At 37.7% G+C, this 24,746-nt stretch overlaps 1 protein-coding gene across 1 annotated transcript in view; it reads right to left on the reverse strand.

Moving 5' to 3' along the window:
* Nucleotides 1-24,746, reverse strand: part of CAPZA2 (capping actin protein of muscle Z-line subunit alpha 2) — a 56,564-nt gene that overhangs the window by 24,342 nt on the left and 7,476 nt on the right. Inside the window, exon 2 of the mRNA XM_055590304.1 lies at nucleotides 3,572-3,635. Coding sequence (XP_055446279.1) covers nucleotides 3,572-3,635 — 64 coding nt within the window. The remainder of the gene's footprint in view (nucleotides 1-3,571; nucleotides 3,636-24,746) is intronic.

Here is a 24,746-nt window from a genome sequence, read left to right on the forward strand (position 1 = left end):
CCTCTATCTTCAGTATTTAAAGCACAAGCATTAACAGTGGTTTTGCACAGTAGTGTCTCTTCTCCCATTTAAATGGGAAAATAATTTAAAAGCAGAATCTATTGATCCTGTTATCTTTACTCTGGAAAAAAAAAGTTCAAACTTTTATCATATGTAGAATACAATGAAAGAAACAGAGAAGAATTTGAATAAAATAAAAACTACTCTTAAGGGATGTGGTTTCAAGTCAGACCACACATTAGAACAATGGGTGATGAGTGGGAGTCTAAAAAACAAAGAACAGTATACATTTCAGAGCTCCTGCCCAGATAACACATCAGTTCCAGAAAACTAAGACCAAAAATCTATGTTGTAACGATTCTAACACAGTCAATCTGGGAAACAGCATTTGGGAAGCACTAATTTGACAAGGTTATGACTCTGCATTTCTAACCTTTGTGGAGTTCATGAAATTATTCTGATGTTAATGTTATCAACAAAAATAGCATAAAAATAATCAAATGCATATGAGATTTTTTTCCCTTCAAATATTTAATTCCTTTTTAACACTAATATACTCTTTCAGTTAAAACCTACATATCTTGTATCTCCCACTTCCATTCCACAGCCCCAGCCTAGGCCTACTGAATGGCTTATCCTGAATGCCAAAATCTACTGGACCTCAACACAGACTGTATTAACTCAATATTAATTTCCAATGAGACTTACAAAAGCAATTTCTAGGACTCATATATTCTTCAAGGGTCTTTCTGATGAATACATTTGTAAGGCATTTAACTCAAAACAGTACGTGAAAAACTTCTCTCAGAATTGTAATTTTTCTTGGCTCTGTAAATTGTACAGGAGTTTGGGAGCCACTGACTTTAGTGCAATTTCCCCCTTATCAAGTTAAATGCCAATTTTGACCCAAGGGAAAAGAGACTCTGTCTTCTTTAATGTCCCAACCATCAAACATATTAATGGGTATTTAGATTAAAAAGGCTGAATATTAAAACAGAATTTAAGCCCTACAGGAAACAGAAGTATTTTTGAATTCTCCCCAGCTTCCCAACTTATTGCTTCAGATTTTATAGTTATCTTGAAAGGGGGAATATTTTAACTTTCAGATTTTTCACAATATAGACTACCATTCTTCCTGAGTGTAGCTCAGTGGTTAAATTTTTAAATGCGTAACAATTGCCATATGTAAGTCTATGTACTAAATCATACATTAATACAGTTTGTGGATAATTTAGGGGATTTTTCTAGGGTATTTTAGGATTTGAAATGGCTGAACTATTTCAAATTCTAAAAGATGATGTTGTTAAAGGGCTGCATTCAATATGCCAGCAAATTTGAAAACTTAGCAGTGGCCACAAGACTAGAAAAGGTCAGTTTTCATTCCAATCTCAAAGCAGGACAAGGCCAAAAAAATGCTCTAACTACCACACAATTGCACTCATTTCACATGCCAGCAAGGTCATGCTCAAAATCCTCCAAGCAAGGCTTCAACAGTACGTGAACTGAGAACTTTCAGATATACGAGCTGGATTTAGAAAAAGCCGAGGAACCAGAGAACAAATTGTCAACATCTGCTGGTTCACAGAAAAAGCAAGGAAATTCCAGAGAAACATCCATCTACTTCTGTTTCACTGACTAAGCTAACGCAGTTGACTGTGTGGATCACAACAAACTGTGAAAAATTCTTAAAGACATGAGAGTACCAGATCATCATATCTGTCTCCTGAGAAGCCTGTATGCAGGACAAGAGGCAACAGTTAGAACTGGACATGAATAATGCACTGGTTCAAAATTGGGAAAGGAGTATATAATGGCTGTATATTGTCACCCTGTTTGCAGAGTACATCATGTGAAAGGCCGCGATGGATGAAGCACAAGCTGGAATCAAGATTGCCAAGAGAAGTATCAATAATCTCAGATACGCAAATAACACCACCCTTACAGCAGAAAGCAAAGAGGAACTAAAGAGCCTCTTGATGAAGGTGAAAGAGGAGAGAGAAAAAGGTGATTTAAAACTGAACATTCCCATCACTTCATGGCAAACAGATGGGCAAACAATGGAAACAGTGACAGACTTTATTTTCTTGGGCTCCAAAATCACCACACATGGTGACTGCAGCCATGAAATTAAAAGACGCCTAGCTTCATGGAAGAAAACCTATGAAAAACCTAAGAGAGCATATTAAAACGCAGAAACATCACTTTGCTGACAAAGGTCTATACAGTTAAAGCTATGGTTTTTCCAGCAGACATGTATGGTTGTGAGAGTTAGACATAAAGAAGGTGGTGTTGATGCTTTAGAATTGTGGTGTTTGAGAAGACTCTTGAGAGTCCCTTGAACTGCAAGGAGATCAAAGCAGTCAATCCTAAAGGAAATCAATCCTGAATATTCACTAGAGGGACTGATGCTGAAGTTGAAGCTCCAATACTTTGGTCACTGATGTGAAGACCTGACTCACTGGAAAACACCCTGATGCTAGGAAAGATTCAAGGCAGGAGAAGGGGATGACAGAGGATGAGATGGTTGGATGGTATCACCAACTCAAAGGACATGAGTTTGAGCAATCTCCAGGAGATGGTGAAGGAAAATGGAAGCCTGGCTGTGCTGTAGTCCATGGGGTTGCAAAGAGTTGAACACAACTGATTGACTGCACAACAGCAACAATTTTTGCCTCATTTTTTGACTTTCAAAACTAATCTTTTCTGAGGTGAGATTCCATTATATCTTATACTATGAATGAAAATGAATGATTAAACTTCTTAAAAAAAAGGTTTAAATAGCTTACTGTGGAGTAGAATGGTTAAAAAATGAAACTGAATACCCATTTAAGACCATAGTGAAGGCTTTCAAATATTTGAAGTAGAAGTAACACATTTTTTAAAGTATTTATGGCAGCTTATTCTCAAAACTGTTTTCAAAAAGTTTTGTATAAAGATCACTACAAGCCATTTTCTGCATGACTGTTTCAATGTTTCAACCACATTGTTCTTACTGTTAAAAAGGAAGTATTTTAGAGTTTTTACAGCAACCAGGAGACTATGTTATATTTAAATTTCTCCTCTATGGGTGAACAATTATAAAACTATTTGCCATATAGTGTGAGGTTTAAAGAAAGGCATACTGGTAACTGATTTATGAGCTATAATTTAAACAACAAATTTTTTTACATGTGATGTCATTTTCTAAGCAGGTGAAACAGGCATGGTGAAACAGTGTTTCTCCCTTTCTTGGCTGTTCTTATTAATCTACTAAGCTTTTCTTTAAAAGAAATACAAAAAATGCATCTCACAATTCCAAAGAATAGTTAAATTAAAATCTTCTTGTCTTTTTAAATGATTTAATGTTATTCTTTTAGAGGATTAAAATTTATCAGGTACAATAATCGTATGTCATAAATATATTATATTGTAGACCTTACATAATGCAAACTGACAAACATTTTCATTGTAATTCAGAAAATACAGATTTTTCTACCCATTCTCTTTAGCTTAGTTACTGGTTATGTAATTTATTCTTTAAAGAATGAGTACTGGATACATCAAGCCTTACTGTTATGAATTAAACACTCACCATTAAACACTTCATTAAATTCTCCAGGAGGAGCATGAATGATGAACTTGGCTGCTATGCGCACCTGAAACAGAAATGAAGATATAAATGTTCTATAGTATAGGCCTCTGCTAAAACAACCAAAGAACCATGTGGAATTATACTGCTTCAAAATTCTATTGAAAATGGCTTAAGATTTTAAAGACTGACTTTTTTTTCACTCAAACACCCTAAAGTTATTACTCTTTTAATTATTTAATATAATCAAAATGCATAAGCTGAATGCAGATAAACTATACATATAACTAATGCATTTAAGGATTCAAAGCTGCCTACATAAAAAGATTTTCTTATAAGCAAATTTTTCTTTTAAACTAAAATGGAAACAAATGACCCATCAAGAAAATTTAAATGTATGAAGAATTAAGAAACATTTAGGTACAACAAAAAAATATATATCCATGTGTCTATACATGTATATATACAGATGTGCTTATCTATAAAGTCTATCTATAAATAGACTATAGATAGACTTTATATCTATAAATAGACTATTTATTTATAGACTATAAATAGTCTATAAATTTATCTATCTATAAATTAGTAAAAAGAAAAATGTAGAGAGGAAGAAAGCATAAATTCAAAATGCTCTGAACATGACACCTGACTGAATCTTGGGAAATTTTAGCTCAAAAATAAGTGAGAGACAAATATCAACAGGTGAAACTGAAATTTGAAACTGTTAGTCACTCAGTTGTGTCCGACTCTTTGTGACCCCATGGACTAGAGCCTGCCAGGCTCCTCTGTCTGTGGACTTCTCCACGCAAGAATGCTGGAGTGGGCTGCCATTCCATTCTCCAGGGGACTGAACCCGGGTCTCCTGCATTGCAGGCAGATTCTTTTCTGTCTCAGCCACCAAGGAAGCGCCATCAACAGGTATACTGACAGACATATTTCAAGAGAATAAGGGCTATATTACAGAGATTAACACTAATGAATACATACATATATATATTTTTTGAAAGGTTAGATGACAAGCCCAGTATTGTCATTTACTGAAGAAATTATGAGTAATTATAATAATTTCCCAATCACTATACAATAACTTTCAACTAAGCTGATCAGTGATCTTGTCAGATATGTACATTCATGCTGCTGCTGCTGCTGCTGCTACTGCTGCTGCATCACTTCAGTCGTGTCCGACTCTGTGCGACCCCATAGACGGCAGCCCACCAGGCTCCCTGTCCCTGGGATTCTCCAGGCAAGAACACTGGAGTGGGTTGCCATTTCCTTCTCCAATGCGTGAAAGTGAAAAGTGAAAGTGAAGTCGCTCAGTCGTGTCCAACTCTCAGTGACCCCATGGACTGCAGCCCACCAGGCTCCTCCATCCATGGGATTTTCCAGGCAAGAGTACTGGAGTGGGGTGCCATCGCCTTCTCCGATGTACATTCATGAGTCCTACCCAACCAACTGAATTAGATTCTGGAAATGAGGCCCAGAACACACTATTGAGAGAAGCTTTCCAGGTGATTTTTAAAATACACACTCAAGTAGTCACTGAATTAAGGGACCACAGTTGGCAAAAACAAAAGCCTTATTTCATATTGTCCACTTGTCACTGTTCTGATGTGGAAACTAAAAATAATGTAAAAGGAAACAGTCCTAGATCTATAAAGAAATCAAATTTATTGTTAAAAGCATTTCAACAAATAAAAACTTCGGGTTTTCTTCTAACAGGTATTTAAGGAAGAAATACCAACTCTATACTAATTATTTCAGAAAACAGAAGTGAAAACAACTTCCAACTTTTTAAAAAAGAAGAGCATTATCTTATACCAAAGACTAAAATACTATAAGAAACACAACTCAAAGACCAAAATCGTCCTGAAGGCAGATGCAAAAATCCTCTCAATAAAATATTAGCAAATTTAATCCAATTATATATAGAAAGGATAACACATCACAACCAAGTGGAGTTTATCCTGGAAATGTAGGGCTGTTTCAATATTTGAAAATAAATGAATAGTAATTCATGATATCAACTGATTAAGATGAAAAGCCACAACTACCTCAATAGAAGCAGAAAATTATTTAATAACATTCAACAACCAATAATGATAAAAATTCTTAGCAAACTAAAAAGACAGTGTCTTTAATGTGATAAAAGATATTTTCAAAAAAGCCTGTAGCTAACATCATCCTTAGTGGTCAAAGACTGAAAGCTCCCACCTAAAATCAGGAACAAGACAAGGATGTCTGTTCTCATCCCTCCTATTTAACATCACACTGAGAGCGCAATAAGGTAAGAAAAAGGAATGAAAGGCAATTTCAGAAATAAAACTTTCTACTTGCAAACATGATTCTTTCCAATGAAAAATCCCAAGGAGTCTTAAACAAATAAAGGAAAACTACTCAAAAACCTACAAAACTTTCTTGGAGTAGGAAATGGCAACCCACTTCAGTATTCTTGCCTTGAAAACTCCATGGACAGAGGAGCCTGGCAGGCTACAGTCCATGGGGTTGCAAAGAGTTGGACAAGACTAAGCAAGAGGAGCGAGCAAGAACCTATAACTTAAGTAAAAATCTAACAAAATATGTGCAAGACTAATATTCTGAGAACTACACAAAACTGATGAAAGAAATCAAAGAAGCTCTAAATAAACAGATACGCTGGGTTCATGGATTGGAAGTCTCCTTATTGTAAAATAACAATTTTCCCCAAACTATTCTACAAATTCAATGAATGCACAATCAAGATCCAAAAAGAATTTCTTTGATACATATCAATAAGCTGATTCTAACACCAATGCTTCCTATACTATTATTTTTCTACGTTTGAAGAATCCAATGAATGCAGATTATTTTGGCTATTTTGTATTAATATGCCCTCCCTTAAATGCAAACAAGATCAAGAAATCACTCTGATGCCCAGAACAGCCATAAACACCACCAAAGTATTAAAAAAAAAAAAAAGATTTTGTCTAGAAAATTAGAGGGAACAAATATTATTCACACCCTCAGTAGCAAACAGGCTTCCCTTGTGGCTCAGCTGATAAAGAATCTGCCTTCAATGTGGGAGACCTGGGTTTGTCCCTGGGTTGGGAAGATCCCCTGCAGAAGAAAAAGGCTACCCACTCCAGTATTCTGACCTGGAGAATTCCATGGATTGTTTAGTACATGGACTGTATAGTCCATGGGGTTGCAAAGAGTTGGACACCACTGAGCAACTTTCAGTAGTAAACACAAAGTAGTAATGGCAAATGAAATAGAATAGCCAAAACAATTTTGAAAAAGAACAAAATTGAAAAGTTCACATCACCTAAGCTACAGTCATATACAGATCATAATGGAATAGAATACAAAGCCCCCAAATAAACCCATATACCTCAGTCAATTAATCTTTGACAAAGGAGGCAAGAATATACAATGGAGAAAAGACAGTCTCTTCAGCAAGTGGTATCAGGAAAGGCACATATAAATCAATGAAGTTAGAACACTGGCTCACATCAAAACACAAAATGGCTTAAAACACATATAAACTCAAAATGGCTTACAGATTTAAATATAAGACATGACACCATAAAACTCCTAGAAGAGAACATAGGCAAAACATTCTCTAACCTAAATCTTACCAATGTTTTCCTGGATCAGTCTCCCAAGACAAAAGAAATAAAAGCAAAAATAAAAAATGGGACCCAATCAAACTTTTATGCTTTTGCACAGCAAAGGAAACCATAAATAAAACGAAAAAACATCCTATTTGGGAGAAAATATTTGCAAATGATGTGACCAATAAGGGCTTCATTTCCAAAATATAATACAAACATCTCATACAACTCAACAACACAACTGAATCAAAAAATGGGCAGAAAACCTAAACAGACATTTCTCCAAGAAAGACATACAGATGACCAACAGACACATGAAAAGATTCTCAAGATCGCTAATTATTAGAGAAATGCAAATCAAAATTACAATGAGGTACCAACCACCTCACAGGTCAGAATGGCCACTGTTAAAAAATCGGCAAATAATAAATGCTGAGGAGAGGGTACAGAAAAGGGAACCCTCCTACACTGTTGGTGGGACTGTAAATTGATGCAGCCACTATAGAAAACAGCACAGAAGTTCCTTAAAAAAACTAAAAATAGAGCTGTCAAAGAACCACAATCCCACTCCTGGGTATGTATCTGAACAAAACTATAACTGAAAATGATACATACACCCCCGAGTTCATAGCAGCACTACTCTCAATAGCCAATACATGGAAGCAGCCTAAAGGTCCATCAACAGCTGAATGGATAAAGATGTGTGTACCACAAGTACTATTCAGCCATAAAAGAAGACTGAAATAATGTCATTTGTAGCAACACAGACAGACCTAGAGACTACTATACTAAGGAAAGGAAGTCAGAAAGACAAATACCATAGAATATCACTTATACATACAATCTAAAATATGACACCAGTGAACATACCTACGAACAAAAACAGACTCCAAAAACAGAGCAGATTTGTGGTTTTGGGGGCACCAGGCAAGGACGGATTGGGAGTTTGGGATTAGGAGTTGCAAACTACTAGATATAAGATGCACAAACAGCAAGGTCCTACTGCAGAACACAAGGAACTAACTATATACAATATCCTGTAATAAACCACAATGAAAAATAAAAATATAATAATAAAAAGTATTAAAAAAAGTTATAGTCATTAAGATAGCATGGTATTGGCAAAGGGATAGATAATGAATGGAATAGAGCTGACAGCCAAAAAATATATCCCACATGTATATAGCCAAATTATTTTTGACAAAGGTACAAAGGCAATTCAATGTTGAAAAATAACTTTTAAACAAATGATATCCAAACAATTAGATATGCATGAGCAAAAAATACACTGCAATGTAAACCTGACTCCTTACCAAAAAAAATTACCTCAAAATGGATCATAGCTCTAAATGAAAAATATAGAAATTAACAAAAATTAAAAGGAAACAGAAGAAAAACCTTCATGACCTGGGGTTAGGCAAAAAGTTACTAGACGTGACACTAAAACCACTATCCATTAAAAAAGCTGACAAAAAAAAAAAAAAAAGCTGGACTTTACATTAAAAAAGCTGGACTTTACTGAAATTAAAAACTTATGCTCTGTTATCAATGCTAAAAAAACAGGAGAAGAATTGATGCTTTCAAACTGTGGTTTTGGAGAAGACTTGAGAGTCCCTTGGACTGCAAGGAGATCAAAGCAGTCAATCCTAAAGGAAAACAATCCTGGATATTAATTGAAGCAACTTGATGTTGAAGCTGAAGTTCCAACACTTTGGCCACCTGGTGCAAAGGGCAGACTCACTGGAAAACACCCTGATGGTGGGAAAGACTGAAGGCAGGAGGAGAAGGGGATGAGAGGACAAGATGATTGGATGGCATGACCAACTCAATGGACATGAGTTTGAGCTAACTCTGGGAGATGGTGAACGACAGAGAAGCCTAGCGTGCTGCAATACATGGGGTTGCAAAGAGTCGGACACAACTGAGCTACTGAACAATAACAACAAAAGAATGAAAAGACAAGCTATAAATTGGAGAGTGTGTATTAGTAGCTCAGTCATATCCGACTCTTTGCCACCCCATGGATTGTGCCCTGCCAGGCTCCTCTGTTCATGGAATGCTCCATGCAAGAATACTGGAGTGGGTTGCCATTCCCTTCTCCAGGGGATCTTCCCGATCTAGGGATCGAACTCTGGTCTCCTGCATTGCAAGTGGATTCTTTACCATCTGAGTCACCATAAACTGGAGAAAATATCAGCAAATCACATATCCAATGAACAATTTGTATCTGGAACATACACTATCAAAATATAACGGTAAGAAAACAGTAAACAAAAGATGTGAACACACTTCATCAAAGAAGATAAACAGAAGATAAACACAAAAAAGGATGTGCAATATCATTAATTATTAGGGAAATGAGTATTAAAATCATGAAACACCATTATATACCTAATAGAATGGCTAAAATAAAGAAGATTGATAATACCAAGTGCTGGGGAGGATACAGAACGACTAGAGCTCTAAAACACTGCTTTGGCAATGCAAAATGGTACAACTGGTAGAGAAAACAGGTTAGCAATTTCTTATAAAAACACATTATATGACATAACAATCCCACTTCCAGGTATCTAACTCTGTGGTTCCACAAAAATCTATTCAAAATTGCTCAAAACCAGGAACAATCCACAACTGAAATGTCCACATATGGGTGAATGGGTAAGTGATAACGCATCTATGCAAGGGAATACTACCCAGCAATGAAAAGGAACAAGTTACCAATACATGCAACAACTTGGATGAATCTCAAAAGCCTTGTGCTAAATGAAACAAATCAGTCTCAGAAGGTTACACAGCAATGATATAAGTTTCCATTTATATGATATTTTCAAATAAACAATATTTTATAGCAAGGGAGAACAGATTAATGGCTGCTAGGGTCTGGGAGAAGTGGGTGTGAACACAATGGGAGAAGCAAAGGCAAAGAAGAAAATGAGGTAGTTTTGGGGGGGGTGATGGAATCACTTTATATCTTGATTTTGGTAATAGGTACATGCATCTATACACGCTGATAGTCATAAAAGAGACTATATGCTAATTAAAAATATATATTTCATGTGTTTTCAAATTATTTTCTTCTAAACTGTTTAAAAGTATTATTACAATCAAAAGGCAAAATATAAAAAATAAGTGATTTTAAATAGGCAAGGGTGGGTGGTGCAGGGAAAGGAAAATAGCATATGCTAAACATACACTGGAATCTACTATGTCTATACAAATGTCCTAACTGCCTTTGTTCCCTTATTCTTCTCTTTCTTCTGTTGGGGTAAATGGAAGAAAGCATTAAAAACAAAGTCTTAATCACTACCACAGGCAACAAATAAAAATTGTGGTAACCTGCTCATGAATTTCGGAGAAGGCAATGGCACCCCACTCCAGTACTCTTGCCTGGAAAATCCCATGGACGGAGGAGCCTGGTAGGCTGCAGTCCATGGGGTCGCTAAGACGGACACAACTGAGCGACTTCACTTTCACTTTTCACTTTCATGCATTGGAGAAGGAAATGGCAAACCACTCCAGTGTTCTTGCCTGGAGAATCCCAGGGATGGGGGAGCCTGGTGGGCTGCCGTCTATGGGGTCGCACAGAGTCGGACACGACTGAAGCGACTTGGCAGCAGCAGCGGTTCATGAATTTATCAAATATTTCTTTTGGACTTTTAGAATTTTGAAGAAATTGTTTTTACTAGCCCTTAAGACTTATACACTACCAATAAGCTGACAAAATTAAAGTACTGATAGCAAGCAGTATATTTTATTTATGTATGTGTGTGTGTGTGTGTGTGTGTGTATGTGTGTGTGTGTATATATATATATATATATATATATATATATATATATATATATGAGAAGGCAATGGCACCCCACTCCGGTACTCTTGCCTGGAAAATCCCATGGGTGGAGGAGCCTGGTAGGCTTCAGTCCATGGGGTCACTAAGAGTCGGACACGACTGAGCGACTCACTTTTCACTCTCATGCATTGGAGAAGGAAATGGCAACCCACTCCAGTGTTCTTGCCTGGAGAGTCCCAGGGACGGGGTAGCCTGGTGGGCTGCCGTCTATGGGGTCACGCAGAGTTGGACATGACTGAAGCGACTTAGCAGTAGACTTAGCAGCATATACATATTACACAATATAGCATATTTAGTGAAATGATTAACTTGAGGTGTTTTTTTAGTTGTTTCAATAAAAAATACATATCATTTAGACTTTTATTCAGTTCTATTTTGCTTTTTTACCAAGAAAGCAAAACTGCTTTATACTTTCTCATCTTAGACTTATTTGCCCATGTCATTGCACAAAATGCATACAGTAAACCAAAGAGTTAACAGACGGCTCACAATAACCAAAGTGAATGGTGGGTCAAAAGAAGTGCCATTGAGTATTTAGAAGTCATAGGAGCTAACTGAGAATCCAAAACACAACTTGGACTTTACCAGCTATAACTGAAGTATCTCCATCTGGTCTTCGTGAATTTCAAAAGATAAGACAAATCTGATTTTTGGATTTCTCAGCTGCTAAAGAAAATAAAGTGTGTCCACCAGAGTAAAGGATTACTTATCTTCCTGAGAAACTGTTCTATCATCAGGGTATTTTTTAAACACTGCTACAGACTAAACATTCCCCTATACCCATCCTTCCTAGCTAGCTTTTTTTTTTTTTAATTATTTATTCTAGCCCACTTCCAAATCCAAGAAAGAAAAAAAAGTCATACAAGTTAACAAGAAGAGGTCTCAAGAGTAGAATTAAAGTCTGAAAATAATCAAAAACATACTTCCTCGAAGTCTCTCTAACACACATGGAGCTATACTCAATCTACACCTGAGAATATTACAGTTTTTCTGGACAAGCCCTAGTACACTCCTAGACCCACGGCAAAATCTCCTACATTAACCATCATCTTCTTCCACATGGTATTATTCAAAGTCAGTTCAGTTCAGTCATTCAGTCGTGTCTGACTCTTTGCGACCCCATGGATTGCAGCACGAGGCTTCCCTGTCCATTATCAACTCCTGGACCTTGCTCAAATTCATGTCCATCGAGTGTGATATGCCATCCAACCATCTCATCCTCTGTTGACCCCTTCTTCTGCCCTCAATCTTTCCCAGCATCAGAGTCTTTTCCAATGAGTCAGTATTTTGCATCAGGTGGCCAAAGTATTGGCGCTTCAGGAGCTTCAGCTTCAGCATCAGTCCTTCCAATGAACACACAGGACTGATCTCCTTTAGGATGGACTGGTTGGATCTCCTTGCAGTCCAAGGGACTCTCAAGAGTCTTCTCCAACACCACAATTCAAAAGCATCAGTTCTTCGGCACTTAGCATAATTTATGGTCCAGCTCTCACAACCATACATGACTACTTATGGTCCAACTCTCACAACCATACATGATTACGTTGGCAAAGTGACGTCTCTATTTTTTAATATGCTGTCTAGGTTGGTCACAGTTTTTCTTCCAAGGAATAAGCGTCTTTAATTTCATGGCTGCAGTCACCACCTGCAGTGATTTTGGAGCCCCCCCAAAATAAAGTCTGTCACTGTTTCCATTGTTTCCCCATCTATTTGCCATAAAATGATGGGACTGGATGCCATGATCTTAGTTTTCTGAATGATGAGTTTTAAGTAAGCTTTTTCACTCTCCTCTTTCACTTTCATCAAGAGGCTCTTTAGTTCTTCGCTTTCTACCATAAGGGTGGTGTCATCTGCATATCTGAGGTTACTGATATTTCTCTTGGCAATCTCGATTCCAGTTTGTGCTTCATGCAGCCCAGCATTTCGCATGATGTACTCTGCATATAAGTTAACTAAACAGGGTGACATCATACAGGCTTGACGTACTTCTTTCCTTATTTGGAACCAGACTGTTGTTCCATGTCCAGTTCTAACTGTTGCTTCTTGCCCTGCATACAGATTTCTCAGGAGGCAGGTCAGGTGATCTGGTATTCCCATCTCTTTAAAAATTTTCAGTTTGTTGTGATGAACACAGTCAAAGGCTTTGGTGTAGTCAATAAAGCAGAAGTAGATGTTTTTCTGGAACTCTCTTGCTTTTTTGACGATCCAACAGATATTGGCAATTTGATCTCTGGTTCAAGTCCTTCTAAACTGGTGTAGGATTCAGGAAAAAGTTAGTACTTTTACTATATTTTTAAACTGTAATTAATTCTAGGTTGGGGAAGGGAGAATGCCTCGGTTTGGTGGGAAGGTTTGGCTGCATGGGAGACTCTCTCTTATCTATGTTAGTGACTGGCAGCTGACAGGCCTACCTCATAACAATCACATCAAGAACAGTTTTAAAAAGTTAATACAGAGTTAAAAGCTAATAGACTGCATTTTTCTTTGCTTTCTCTAGGATCCAAACATTATTTTGTATAAAATATACAAAAAGATAAACATAACATAAATGGTATGTTCCACTCTCGTGCTTCTTGGAAAAAAAGCAGATACTATAATGCTACTTATTGTTGTTTAGCTGCTAAGTCATGTCTGACTCTGAGACGCCAGGGACTGTAGTACCCCAGGCTCCTCTGTCCATGAGATTTCCCAGGCAAGAATACTGGAGTGAGCTGCCATTTCTTTCTCCAGGGAATCTTCCTGACAGAGGGATCGAAACCGTGTCTCCTGCATTGGCAGGCAGATTTTTTACCAGTGAGCCACCAGGGTAAGCAGAAGACAGAGTAGTACATTCAAAACAGCACCCAAAATGTTAGTACATGTTACTTGTGAAAAAAAAATGATTTCCGCCCATCAACTGTTAAACACAGAAGTACTATTAAACTTTTTTGTACTTTGCTTTTCTTATGGGCTACAATTCAAGCAACAAATTAAATAATGACAGAAACCCACAGAATAAAATAAGAATTCTTGTGTCCATACTGACATTAAGAAATGGATAAACAAATGGAGGGAAGCTCTTCATTATAGCAGAATTTCAATTAATAAATGCAGAAGTAATGACTGAACTAGAAAATCAGCTGGGGTGAGCAACAACAGTTAATTGTTGCAGGCAACTACCATCCACAGATGCTAAAATTAGTTGGTAACAGTCTAAAAGGATAATTTATAAAATGTGAGGGACTCTTTCTACACAATACTTAACCAAGAAGGGATAAACAGTAACTCTGCATTGAATAAACTTGCTACACACCACCTTTACCAAATGATCTAAGTTATCTTAAGAGTAAAGACGGACACTATGTGCCTCCCGGTAAGATGTACTTATGAGGACACAGGATCACTTCTGTTATGTTCCTGCCAGAAATTCACGGCAGATCTAATCAGGAGGAAATGTCAAACTGAAATCCAGGTAGAGTCCCCAAAGTAACTATTTTGTACTCTTCCAAAGTGGCAAGTTCATGAAGGACAAAAAATGCTGAGAAACTGTTACAAATTAAAGGCCAGAGAGACACTACAACAAAATTCAACATGATCCTGGATTAGATCCTGGACCAGGGATTGGTGAAATCTGCATACGGTCTTCAGATGAGACAGTTTAATACTGTATCAATATGAAATTTCTTGATTTTGATCATTGCACAGCCCTAAATACAGTGAAGTATTTGGGGTGGGGGGGGGCGGAATTCCTTCTCTAAAATTGCAGGGATTTTCTCTGATATTTTTTGTAGCTTTAAAGTTTTGCTCTTTACATTTATGCCATTAATTCACCTGAGATTGACTTCTGTGTATGATGTGGGATAGAGATTCATTTTTAATTACCCTGTCATAAGGATAAATAAACCATCCTACTGTAATTTTTTTTTAATGGACTTCTCTTCTCCACTGGACCAAATAAAGAAGAAAAGTAACTCTTTTCAGTACTATTTTTTTCAATGTGAGTTACTTTTTTTTTTTTTCCTAATCTGGGATATGAAAAACACATCATAATTTTTAATAAATTCCAAAGATCCTTCTGAAAAGTGTCTAATAAATTTAGTAGTCAGCATTCAGGTAGTAACTGCAAAAATGTAACTTCCTCGAGAACATCTCAATATTTAAAAATATCAGCTGCTGCTAAGTCACTTCAGTCGTGTCCGACTCTGTGCGACCCCATAGACGGCAGCCCACCAGGCTCCCCCATCCCTGGGATTCTCCAGGCAAGAACACTGGAGTGGGTTGCCATTTCCTTCTCTAATGCATGAAAGTGAAAAGTGAAAGTGAAGTCACTCATTTGTGTACGTCTTAGCGACCCCATGGACTGCAGCCTACCAGGCTCCTCCGCCCATGGGATTTTCCAGGCAAGAGTACTGGAGTGGGGTGCCATTGCCTTCTCTGAAAATATCAGCAGGCAACCCTATATTCTAAACTTGGTAGGTAGTTACTACATGATGAATAAATTTATAAGCAAGAATAAACTCTCATGAGCATTCTATGAGTTATTGCTAATGCAGTTCTGTAATGTGGACAGTTAATTTTCAAATAACATACATTCAAAACCATAAAAACTTATACTAATACAAGAAGTAGTAGAGTATATCATCTTTGGAGTCAGACTGAATGAGTTGGATTTTCATTTCTACTACTCATTAGCTACGTAAAGTTGGGTGAATATATAATAATATTAGTATTAGCAGTGTAGAGAGTAAATACATTTGCATTAGCATAGTTCAGTAGTCTTAAAATTAGCTCTGGAATACAGGCATTTTCACATTACATGTGAAATGCTTCTCTGTACCCAAAGTGGGTGGCTTATGCTCATGCATTTCTGTGTTTTCTGCAGTACATTCACTTGTGCACACCAACATTCTTTCTCTTCCCCTGGAATTCATCCCTCCCCTTTCTACTCTGCTCACCTCAAAAAGCAGTGCAACAGGAAGAAAAGCTAGTTCCTAGTTCTGTGACAGCAATGTACAGTTAACCTGTGGGTTTTCATCTAAAAGCTAAGACAAATGATTTTTGTCTGCACCCAGGTTTTGATTTAACTTCTGTAAATCTCCATTTCTCATAGGCAAATTAAGGGAGATAACATACATTGTTATTCCTTAACCTTTTAAAACCTTTGTGTCTGTAAGATAAAATTAAATATTATCTACAGTTACCTTCTGAGAAAACTGCTACTATCTTTAATTCATGGAAAAAAAAAAAAAAGAGAGAAAGAGATTCAGAACTGGGATCTGAATGAATTCTTCAGAGGGAAGTCTAAGGCTTTTAGGAGCTGCCTCCCAAAACAGCATAATCTTCCTATGATGGTTCAGAAGAAACACCCCAAATATCTGGACAATATCTTCTACTTCCACTATTTCTATTATCACACATAACAACAGCTGTAAAACCTATATACCTATTACAACCTCTTTCAAGATCAAGATCCACTTTTCTAAATATAACTCAGTTGTTAGAAATCTCCTCTAAGTGCCTCAAAAATATCTCAGACTTGTCTCACCCAAAGCTACTCCCTCTGTTCGTCATAAAAATTATTGGCACCACCCATATACCATGCCATACTTTTCCCTTTCTCCCACAGTCAGCCACATGATTGAGTGTCTCTCTCTCTCAAATCTAATCTTCTTTTCTTTGATTCCATTTCATTCGGACCCAGTCACTTTCTGGATTGTTACAACTGCCCTGCCTCCAGTCTTATCTCCAAAAGTCATTTTCCATTCTGCCACCAGATTGGTATTTTTCAATGAAAATTCCCATTTTTTTTTTTTTTTCCCTGTTTAAATCACCTAATGGCTGCCCATTACCAACAAGGTAAAGTCTAAAGTCTTTAACATGACATATAAGGCCTTTCTAAATCTGAAGGCTGTAAAATGTACTGTTAACAGCGTAAACCCTAAATAAGACTGTATGTACGCAGACTACAGCTCCACTGACTCTTACTTACATGACCAAAAACATATTAAACTCAGTTTCCTCAATTACAGTGAGCTAATGCATTTAGAAAAGCACTTGGCACAGAGTATGCACTCAATTAACAGCTATTACCTTTTTATGCTACTTCCTAGCTCCTACAACATCCCATATATACACAGTACTGAAGTCTCACTACTCCATTCTTTCAGATGAGAACTCTCGTCTCTCATGCCTCCACATCACTGCATGTATGTTTTGGTCACCTTTTATCTACTATGATTAAATTGTACACAGCAGCAGAATATCTTAAACCTTGCAAATTATCAGAAGAAAAGGTCACGTAGAAAGAAAAACTCAAAGATCAAATTATGCTTTTAAAACATCTTGACGTATTTAGTACAGCACTCATTAGCATATACTTTTGCTAAAGCATTAGCACAACTACTGAGAACTGCAGTATAAAGGCTAAAATTAAAGCCCCATTTTATGTGCGCCGTGACATTAGGGGAAAAATGGGAGAACCTTGAATAGCCTGACCCCAAGTTCCCATGCTCAATCTGCTCCTGCAGATATAAGTTTCTAGCCAGAAGACCCTCTATCATAGGGAACAGACACAGTTCCTGCTTATCCCTGAGTAGTGGGCTTCAGTTCCCTGCCAGCCTGCGGAATTATTCAAACTAGTCAATCACACCCTTCTGCTGGAACCAGGGATCACTCTAGCCTCTTGATACTTCAAAGTTTGCCTCCATGGCCTCTGCTTATTCACTCTATTCCCTCAATTATGTCCCCATCTCCTGGGCTGTTGAGTATATGTATTAATAGACTGCTACCCATCTCATCTCTCCAACATCAGGGGTTGTGTGTTCAGCCATCCCTATAGGCCTATAGCAGGAACCCCTCCCTCATCAACACAGTGAAGATGAGGCTGATAAACAGGATCTCACTTCTCTAGGAAGCTTGAATTTCAGACATTAATTGGGGGCTGAGAAGCAAGGAATTCAGTTATTTAAAATATATTGGACTAGCCCAACAGTTTATTCAGGTTTTTCTGTAACGCCATAAGGAAAAACCCAAATGAACTTTTTGGCCAACCCAATATTTTAAACAAGCAAATAAGCTGACATGTAGTTCCAACATTAGAAGGGCATGAGATTCTTCATATAGCTTCTCTGTTTTTATTTGAGATATAAATTTACAAGCATGTTTATCTAGTTTTCCATCCTCCATGGATCTGAAGGAAGGGTAAGTTTGACAGTTATACTTACAATATTAAAAACGGGTTGACAACGGCTGCAGAAAACAAAGTTCTTTATAGGAATAAAAAAAAAAAATACAAATCAAATCTCTTGAAAAAAGAGCTCTAAAATTCCTAGGACATGAATTTTTATTTAAGAATAACTACAAGCTTACATCAATAAACTTCTCAGTTCAGTTCAGTTGCTCAGTCGTGTCCAACTCTTGCGACTCCATGGACTGGAGGACGCCAGGCCTCCCTGTCCGTCAGCAACTCCCAGAGTTTGCTCAAACTCATGTCCATTGAGTCGGTGATGCCATCCAACCATCATCCTCTGTTGTCCCCTTCTCCTCCCGCCTTCATTCTTTCCCAGCATCAGGGTCTTTTCCAATGAGTCAGTTCTTTGCATCAGGTGGCAAAAGTATTGGAGTTTCAGCTTCAGCATCAGTCCTTCCAAAGAACATTCAGGACTGTTTTCCTTTAGGATGGACTGGTTGGATCTCCTTGCAGTCCAAGGGACTCTCAAGAGTCTTCTACAACATCACAGTTCAAAAGCATCAATTCTTTGGCCCTCAGCTTTCTTTACAGTCCAACTCTCACATTCATACATGATTACTGGAAAAAGCATATCTTTGACTAGACGGTCCTTTGTTGGCAAAGTAATGGCTCTGCTTTTTAATATGCTGTCTAGGTTGGTCATAGCTTTTCTTCCAAGGAGCAAGCATCTTTCAATTTCATGGCTGCATGGCTTCTCAGATAAAAATAAAGGTCAGAATTTTCCATTATTGGATGATGTAGATTAAACATTTCAAAATCTCCAGAATTACTGTAACCCTACTGGGTGACTGAGTAACTGGGGAAAGTCTTGCATGTGTGGCCAGTGGAGTGCAAGATGAATTACAGGCTCTTTCACAATTTTAGGCAACCTCGTTCAGTCTTCTCTACTCCTTGACCTACAAAAAACTATTTGCTAGTTCAGAAATAAGAAGATAAAGTTAGTTTATTAAATAATGAGAAATAGGGCTTCCCTGGTGGCTTGGTGGTAAAGAATCCTCCTGCCAATGCAGGAGAAACGGGTTCTATCCCTGGTCTGGGAAGATCACACGTGCCATGGGGCAACTAAGCCTGTGTTCCACAACTACTGAAGCCAGGGCACCCTAGAGTCCATGCTCCGCAGCAAGAGAAGCCACCACAATGAGGACCCTGCACACTGCAACTAGAGAGTAGCCTCCACTTGCCACAACTAGAGAAAAGCCCATGCAGCAATGCAGACACAGCACAGTCCAAGATAAATAAATAGTGAGAAACTGTCTTTGACAGAGCAAATTAGAAGGCCTGAAAGTAAAATGAACTTCCTCAAAAATGAACACTGTACCATCTGCTCAAACTTCTTCGGACCATAATCCTCACAAATATCTGAAGAAAATGGACGGAGTTTGGTTGTAAAGCATTAAATCACTCAGACAAGGGAAGGTAAGGATATTCATCTTTCAAAATCATATCAAATAAAGTTGATTCCACTGTTCTTAGAATTTACCAAAGCCTTTTCCTAGAAAGGAGGGAATGTTATCTTTTCCACTGAGTAAAAATACTATTCATTCTGATAAATCTTACAGGAAATTGTCTCCTACTCTCCACCACCCATTACTTTCTTTTTGTGAATGTCAGTAGATAGTCACCTAGGACCAGAGGGGTCTCACAGTGAAAGAAGTGCTATGATAATGCTGGGAAGCTGCCTGCACAAATCATTCCTCATGTGCTACAGGCAAGAGAGAGAAGCTGAAGCCCCTCGTATTATGCAGTGCATTCCACAGCTTGAGCCTACAGACAGAAATCAGTTTTTCTGAACATTTTTCAATTTGACTGAGAGACTATGTTATGAGCAAAACAAATAATACTGATGAATTATGCAGCACCTGCACATTATGCTGGGCCAATATGTGTAGAAGCCAAACTGCCACAGTGATGGCAAGAGATCAGTCACAACACCTAGAAAGAGGACTACTTCTGGTTAAACCCATGGGGCAAGGATGGCGTACTTTTCTAAAGGAATTCATAATTCCTTGGTACTTTCAATGCTGCAACAGATACAAATGGAAGATAAGCACATTTGGTATAGGAAGCTGTGATCAAAACCCTTGGCAACAGTAGGGCACAGATTAATGATCTAGACAAATATCAACAGAACACTGAATTGCTCCTGGGTGATCTCTAAGAACACACTGAGTATAGTACAATGAGTACAGTACAACACATTGAGTGTTACCTGGACTAGTTTTAGGACTATACTCTTAAAACCTACCATCTTATCTACACTGCTGAATAAACCTGAAAAAATTCTCAGGGAAGGAGAAGAAAGGGTAAGTGGGCTGATAAATTCCATATATAGCTTTCTGCTTTGCAGTCCTTGACTCTGTCAGTCTATTAGTGTACAGAAAGTTCAAGTGAAGCCAAGCTTCATGGTGAAATGCCATGGACAGAAGAGAAGGCAATGGCACCCCACTCCAGTTCTCTTGCCTGGAAAAGCCCATGGACAGAGGAGCCTGGTAGGCTGCAGTCCATGGGTTTTGAAGGGCTGGACACTACTGAAGCGACTTAGCAGCAGCAGCAGCCATGGATAGAAGTGATTAGATTCCCTAGGCCTACACTGCCTCTTTAAGACACATCAGTTACTGGAAGAGGTGAGCATCTGGCAGTGCTACTGCAACTCTGATTACCAGCTAGAACAGGAAAGTACAGTAGAGTGGGGAATTTACCAGGGGTTTTCAATCAACTATTGTTACAATTTATAAAAGCTGTTGGCAAAATTAATGTTAACTTAGGTCTATGAGTTCTCCAGATTTTTCTGATGTTTCTGCTGGGCACTGTGAATTGGCAAAATTTTTACAAACACTAAGGTAAAATCCTGGAGACTTTTGACTGTCTGAGGAAAACACTAATTCTTAAGTAAGAAATGGGGTCTTCTTCCATTTATATTTGTTTCCAAAGCAAATATAAATATATTAAGCTGAAAAAATTTTTAAAAGATTTAAGCAATTGAGAAAAAGGAGATAAGTATAAAAAGCAGACTGTGCATGTGCATGAAAGCATATGCACACCAAAATAGCTATCTAGAACCATTCAATTTAGAGGCAAACAGCCCTGCACTCTACAGGAGCTCCAAAGTAAACCGCATAGGAAATACTTATACGAAAAAATTACCTTAAATTCAACTTAACTAGGCATCCTGTATTTTGTCTGAGAACCCTACCTACAACCCCTCTAAGTTATGTATGGTGGACATTTCCCACATACTCATTTCCTCTTTAATCAAGGCAAGAGACACTAGGGTAGAGATTTCCCAAATCTAGATGCCTAGTAGAGCTGCTGGCAGAGTTTTTGAAAAAAATACAGATTTCCATGTTCCATTCCCAGGTAGCACAGTGGTAAAGAATCCGCCTGCCAATGCAGGAGATGGTAAGAGATGAGGGTTGAATCCCTGGGTTGGGAAGATCCCCTGGAGAAGGAAATGGCAATGAGCTCCAGTATTCTTGCCTGGAAAATTCCAAGGACAGAGGAGCCTGGTGGGCCAAAGTCCATGGGATGGCAAAGAGTTGGACATGACCGAGCCAGAGAGCTCTAACATTCCATTCCAGACCTACTGAATCAATCTCCAGAGGACTGAGACCTAGAAATCTTATTTCTGAAAATCTCCCCAAGTGACTGTGACTGGCTGCCAGATGTTGTACCCACTGACCTGTAAGGGACTGTATATGCAAAATTTGAGGCCTTCAGTCTTCTGAAGAAAAGAATCATAGGTTTCACCTGATTCTCAAGGAATGTGATCCCTAAAAGGGTCACTGCCTTAGAGACCAGCAGTAAAATTTTAAAAAGCTATTACGAATTTTTCTTCTTCAACTACAAGAATTACTTGACATTATATCCCATAACTCTCTAAAAACTTCCTATGCCTTTTTGAGAGTTAAAAGTAAAATAAAAGTAAAAAAAGATAGCTTTTAAAAAACTCTATCGTTATTTATTTAAATAGTTTATGATCAAGTGATCATCAATTGCACGTCCATGTTATAGACTCATCTACTGAGTATACGTAAGAGGTAATTTGTTTTGATAAATTTTCCTTTTGAGTCCTTTTCGTTTATAATTAATCATTTTGAATGGTAATTAAAAAAAGGGCCCATATCACTTAACCTACAACTAGGTCATCCACTGAATTCAACATCTAGTTCTTTTAATATGTTTTACCACTTACTTAAAATATTAAGAAACCTGTGAATCCAAATTAGGTATTATCATGAACTGAGAAAGTTATACAAACTATTATTTATCTTATACCTTCAATTTCTTTCTCTCTTCTGAATCATTCCTCTCAGCCCACAAACACTCTTAAATCTTTTCTATCTTTAAAAAAAAAAAAAAAAAAGTATCCCTAAAATGAAATAGAAAAAATGAAGTACTATCTATTCTTTCTTCTTTCTTTTGGGTTTCTCTACTGAATTTTTTTCAAAAATGATATATAATTAAATGGAGAAGGAGACTAAAGATGTACAAACTTCCAGTTGTAAAGTAAGTGAGTTACAGGGATAGAATATGCAGCATAGGAAATATTGTGAATAATACTGTAATAACTGTGTGTGGTTACAAGACTTATCATGGTGACAAAAATACTGCATCACTACATGGTATACCCCAAATTAATAAAATATTATAAATTATATGTCAATTTTTTAAAGCTTAAAAATTAATCAAAAGACAAACACAGGCGGAAAAAAAGAGTAATTTATACTTACTGTCTCCACTTCTCATCCTTTAGTCAACATTTGCTGAGCACCTAATACAGTGAAATTCAATCCTGGAGACATTTTCAAATCATCTGGGAAGCTCTTTTTGAAAAAAATACAGATGCTCAGGTCTCACCTATGAGTGAAGTCTGTGCATTCATCTTCGTTTATAAATTCTCCAGATGATTCTAATGTGCAGCCAGAGTTGACATCACTGATCTACTATATGCCAGACACTTTACTGCCACTACCAATATGCATAAGACACAAAGCCTGCACCTGAAGAACATAGCAAATAAGAATATCAGGACACTTATTAAAACTGGTAAATGTTACAACAAAGGTACGTACAAAGTGCTAAAGGAACAGAGATAGGCCAGGGTATGCAAAGAGGAGGGATGTCTTTGAGTCTGATTATTGAAGTACAATGTAGACAAGAAAAGAACGCTATTAAACTGCTTTCTTAAAGGTCACTAATGATCTCACGCTACCACTTAAAACAGTCCACCTCATCTGCACCAGCTTTACCATATGCAAGATAGGGATAATAACAAGGTTGCTCTGACGATTAATTGAGTAATTAATATAGTAGATACTGGGACATAACAGATATTGTGTCTCATCCCTTTCTCTTAAAGCCAAAGGCTCTTCTCAATCCCGTATTCCTTTTTAATCCCTTTGCAATACTGCACTGTGCCTTCTAGAAATTCCCCTCAGGTTCTGTGAGATGAGCACCTACCCTGTGCTACTTCAAAGGTCACTCCTCACCTTCTAGTTTCTCTCCTCTTTATGACTTAACATCAAAGTATCCAGAAGTACATGCTTTCTGTCCTCTCTTCTGCTATGTCTGAACTTGTTCTCCTAAAAGGTTTACACTCATGTCTCTTGAACCCACGAAGTGAGGATCTCCAAATCTACATAGAATCTCTGGGCTTGATCTCCTGTCCAAACTCCACTTCTACATTTCCATATCTGCTAGGTATGTTTACAGAGACATTCTGCTAGCACCTCAAACTCAGCAGAACCCAAACAAAATTCACTATTATTCCCCCAAGCTGTGCATCTTCTCTCCTGTTTTCTTTAGCTGTTAGTGGTGGTTCCACTTCTCAGTCAACCAGATTTTAATGTTCACAGTTATCACTGCTTTTTCCCTTTCTCTACACTCACCATGTCTTGTTGATCCCAACCCTGAAATATTAGCAATCATTTTCTTTTTCTCCCTCTGTGCCTTGTGAAAACAACTTTAAATCACATCCTAACACTTAAGTCAGTTTTCCAACTGGTCTCAATAGCTAGATCCAATCTCTTTAGACCCATGGTTCTCAACCAGGGGTGATTTCATACTACAGCAAACATTTGTGACCACATGGGCCAAGGATGCCCAAACATCCTAAAATGCACAGGACAGTCCCATAACAAAGAGTTACCTGGCCCAAAAGTGAATAGTGCTGAGGTTGAGAAAATCTGTGCTGTTTAACAGCACAGTTAGTTCATCTTTTCATCTCTTACTTAAAAATGTACTTAAGATGTAAGTCATACTTCCTGCTCATCCCTACTTTTCCATTTTTCTTCCTATGTTGTGCTCTCTGGCATGAGCTTGTACCCTAACTGATGCCTACCATCCTTCAAGGCAGAAATAACTTTTCCATCTTCTGAATTTCCAAGAACGTACTGGTTTCTGACTCTGTGCAGTATGTATGTTATATACGTCTGATTCACCTCTGAAACTATCTATAGTCTTACATTGTGTCTACCAAACAGATAACCGCATCACCAGCCTTCAGTGAATAT

This window comes from Bubalus kerabau, chromosome 8 (assembly GCF_029407905.1).
Source record: "Bubalus kerabau isolate K-KA32 ecotype Philippines breed swamp buffalo chromosome 8, PCC_UOA_SB_1v2, whole genome shotgun sequence".
NCBI lineage: Eukaryota > Metazoa > Chordata > Mammalia > Artiodactyla > Bovidae > Bubalus > Bubalus kerabau.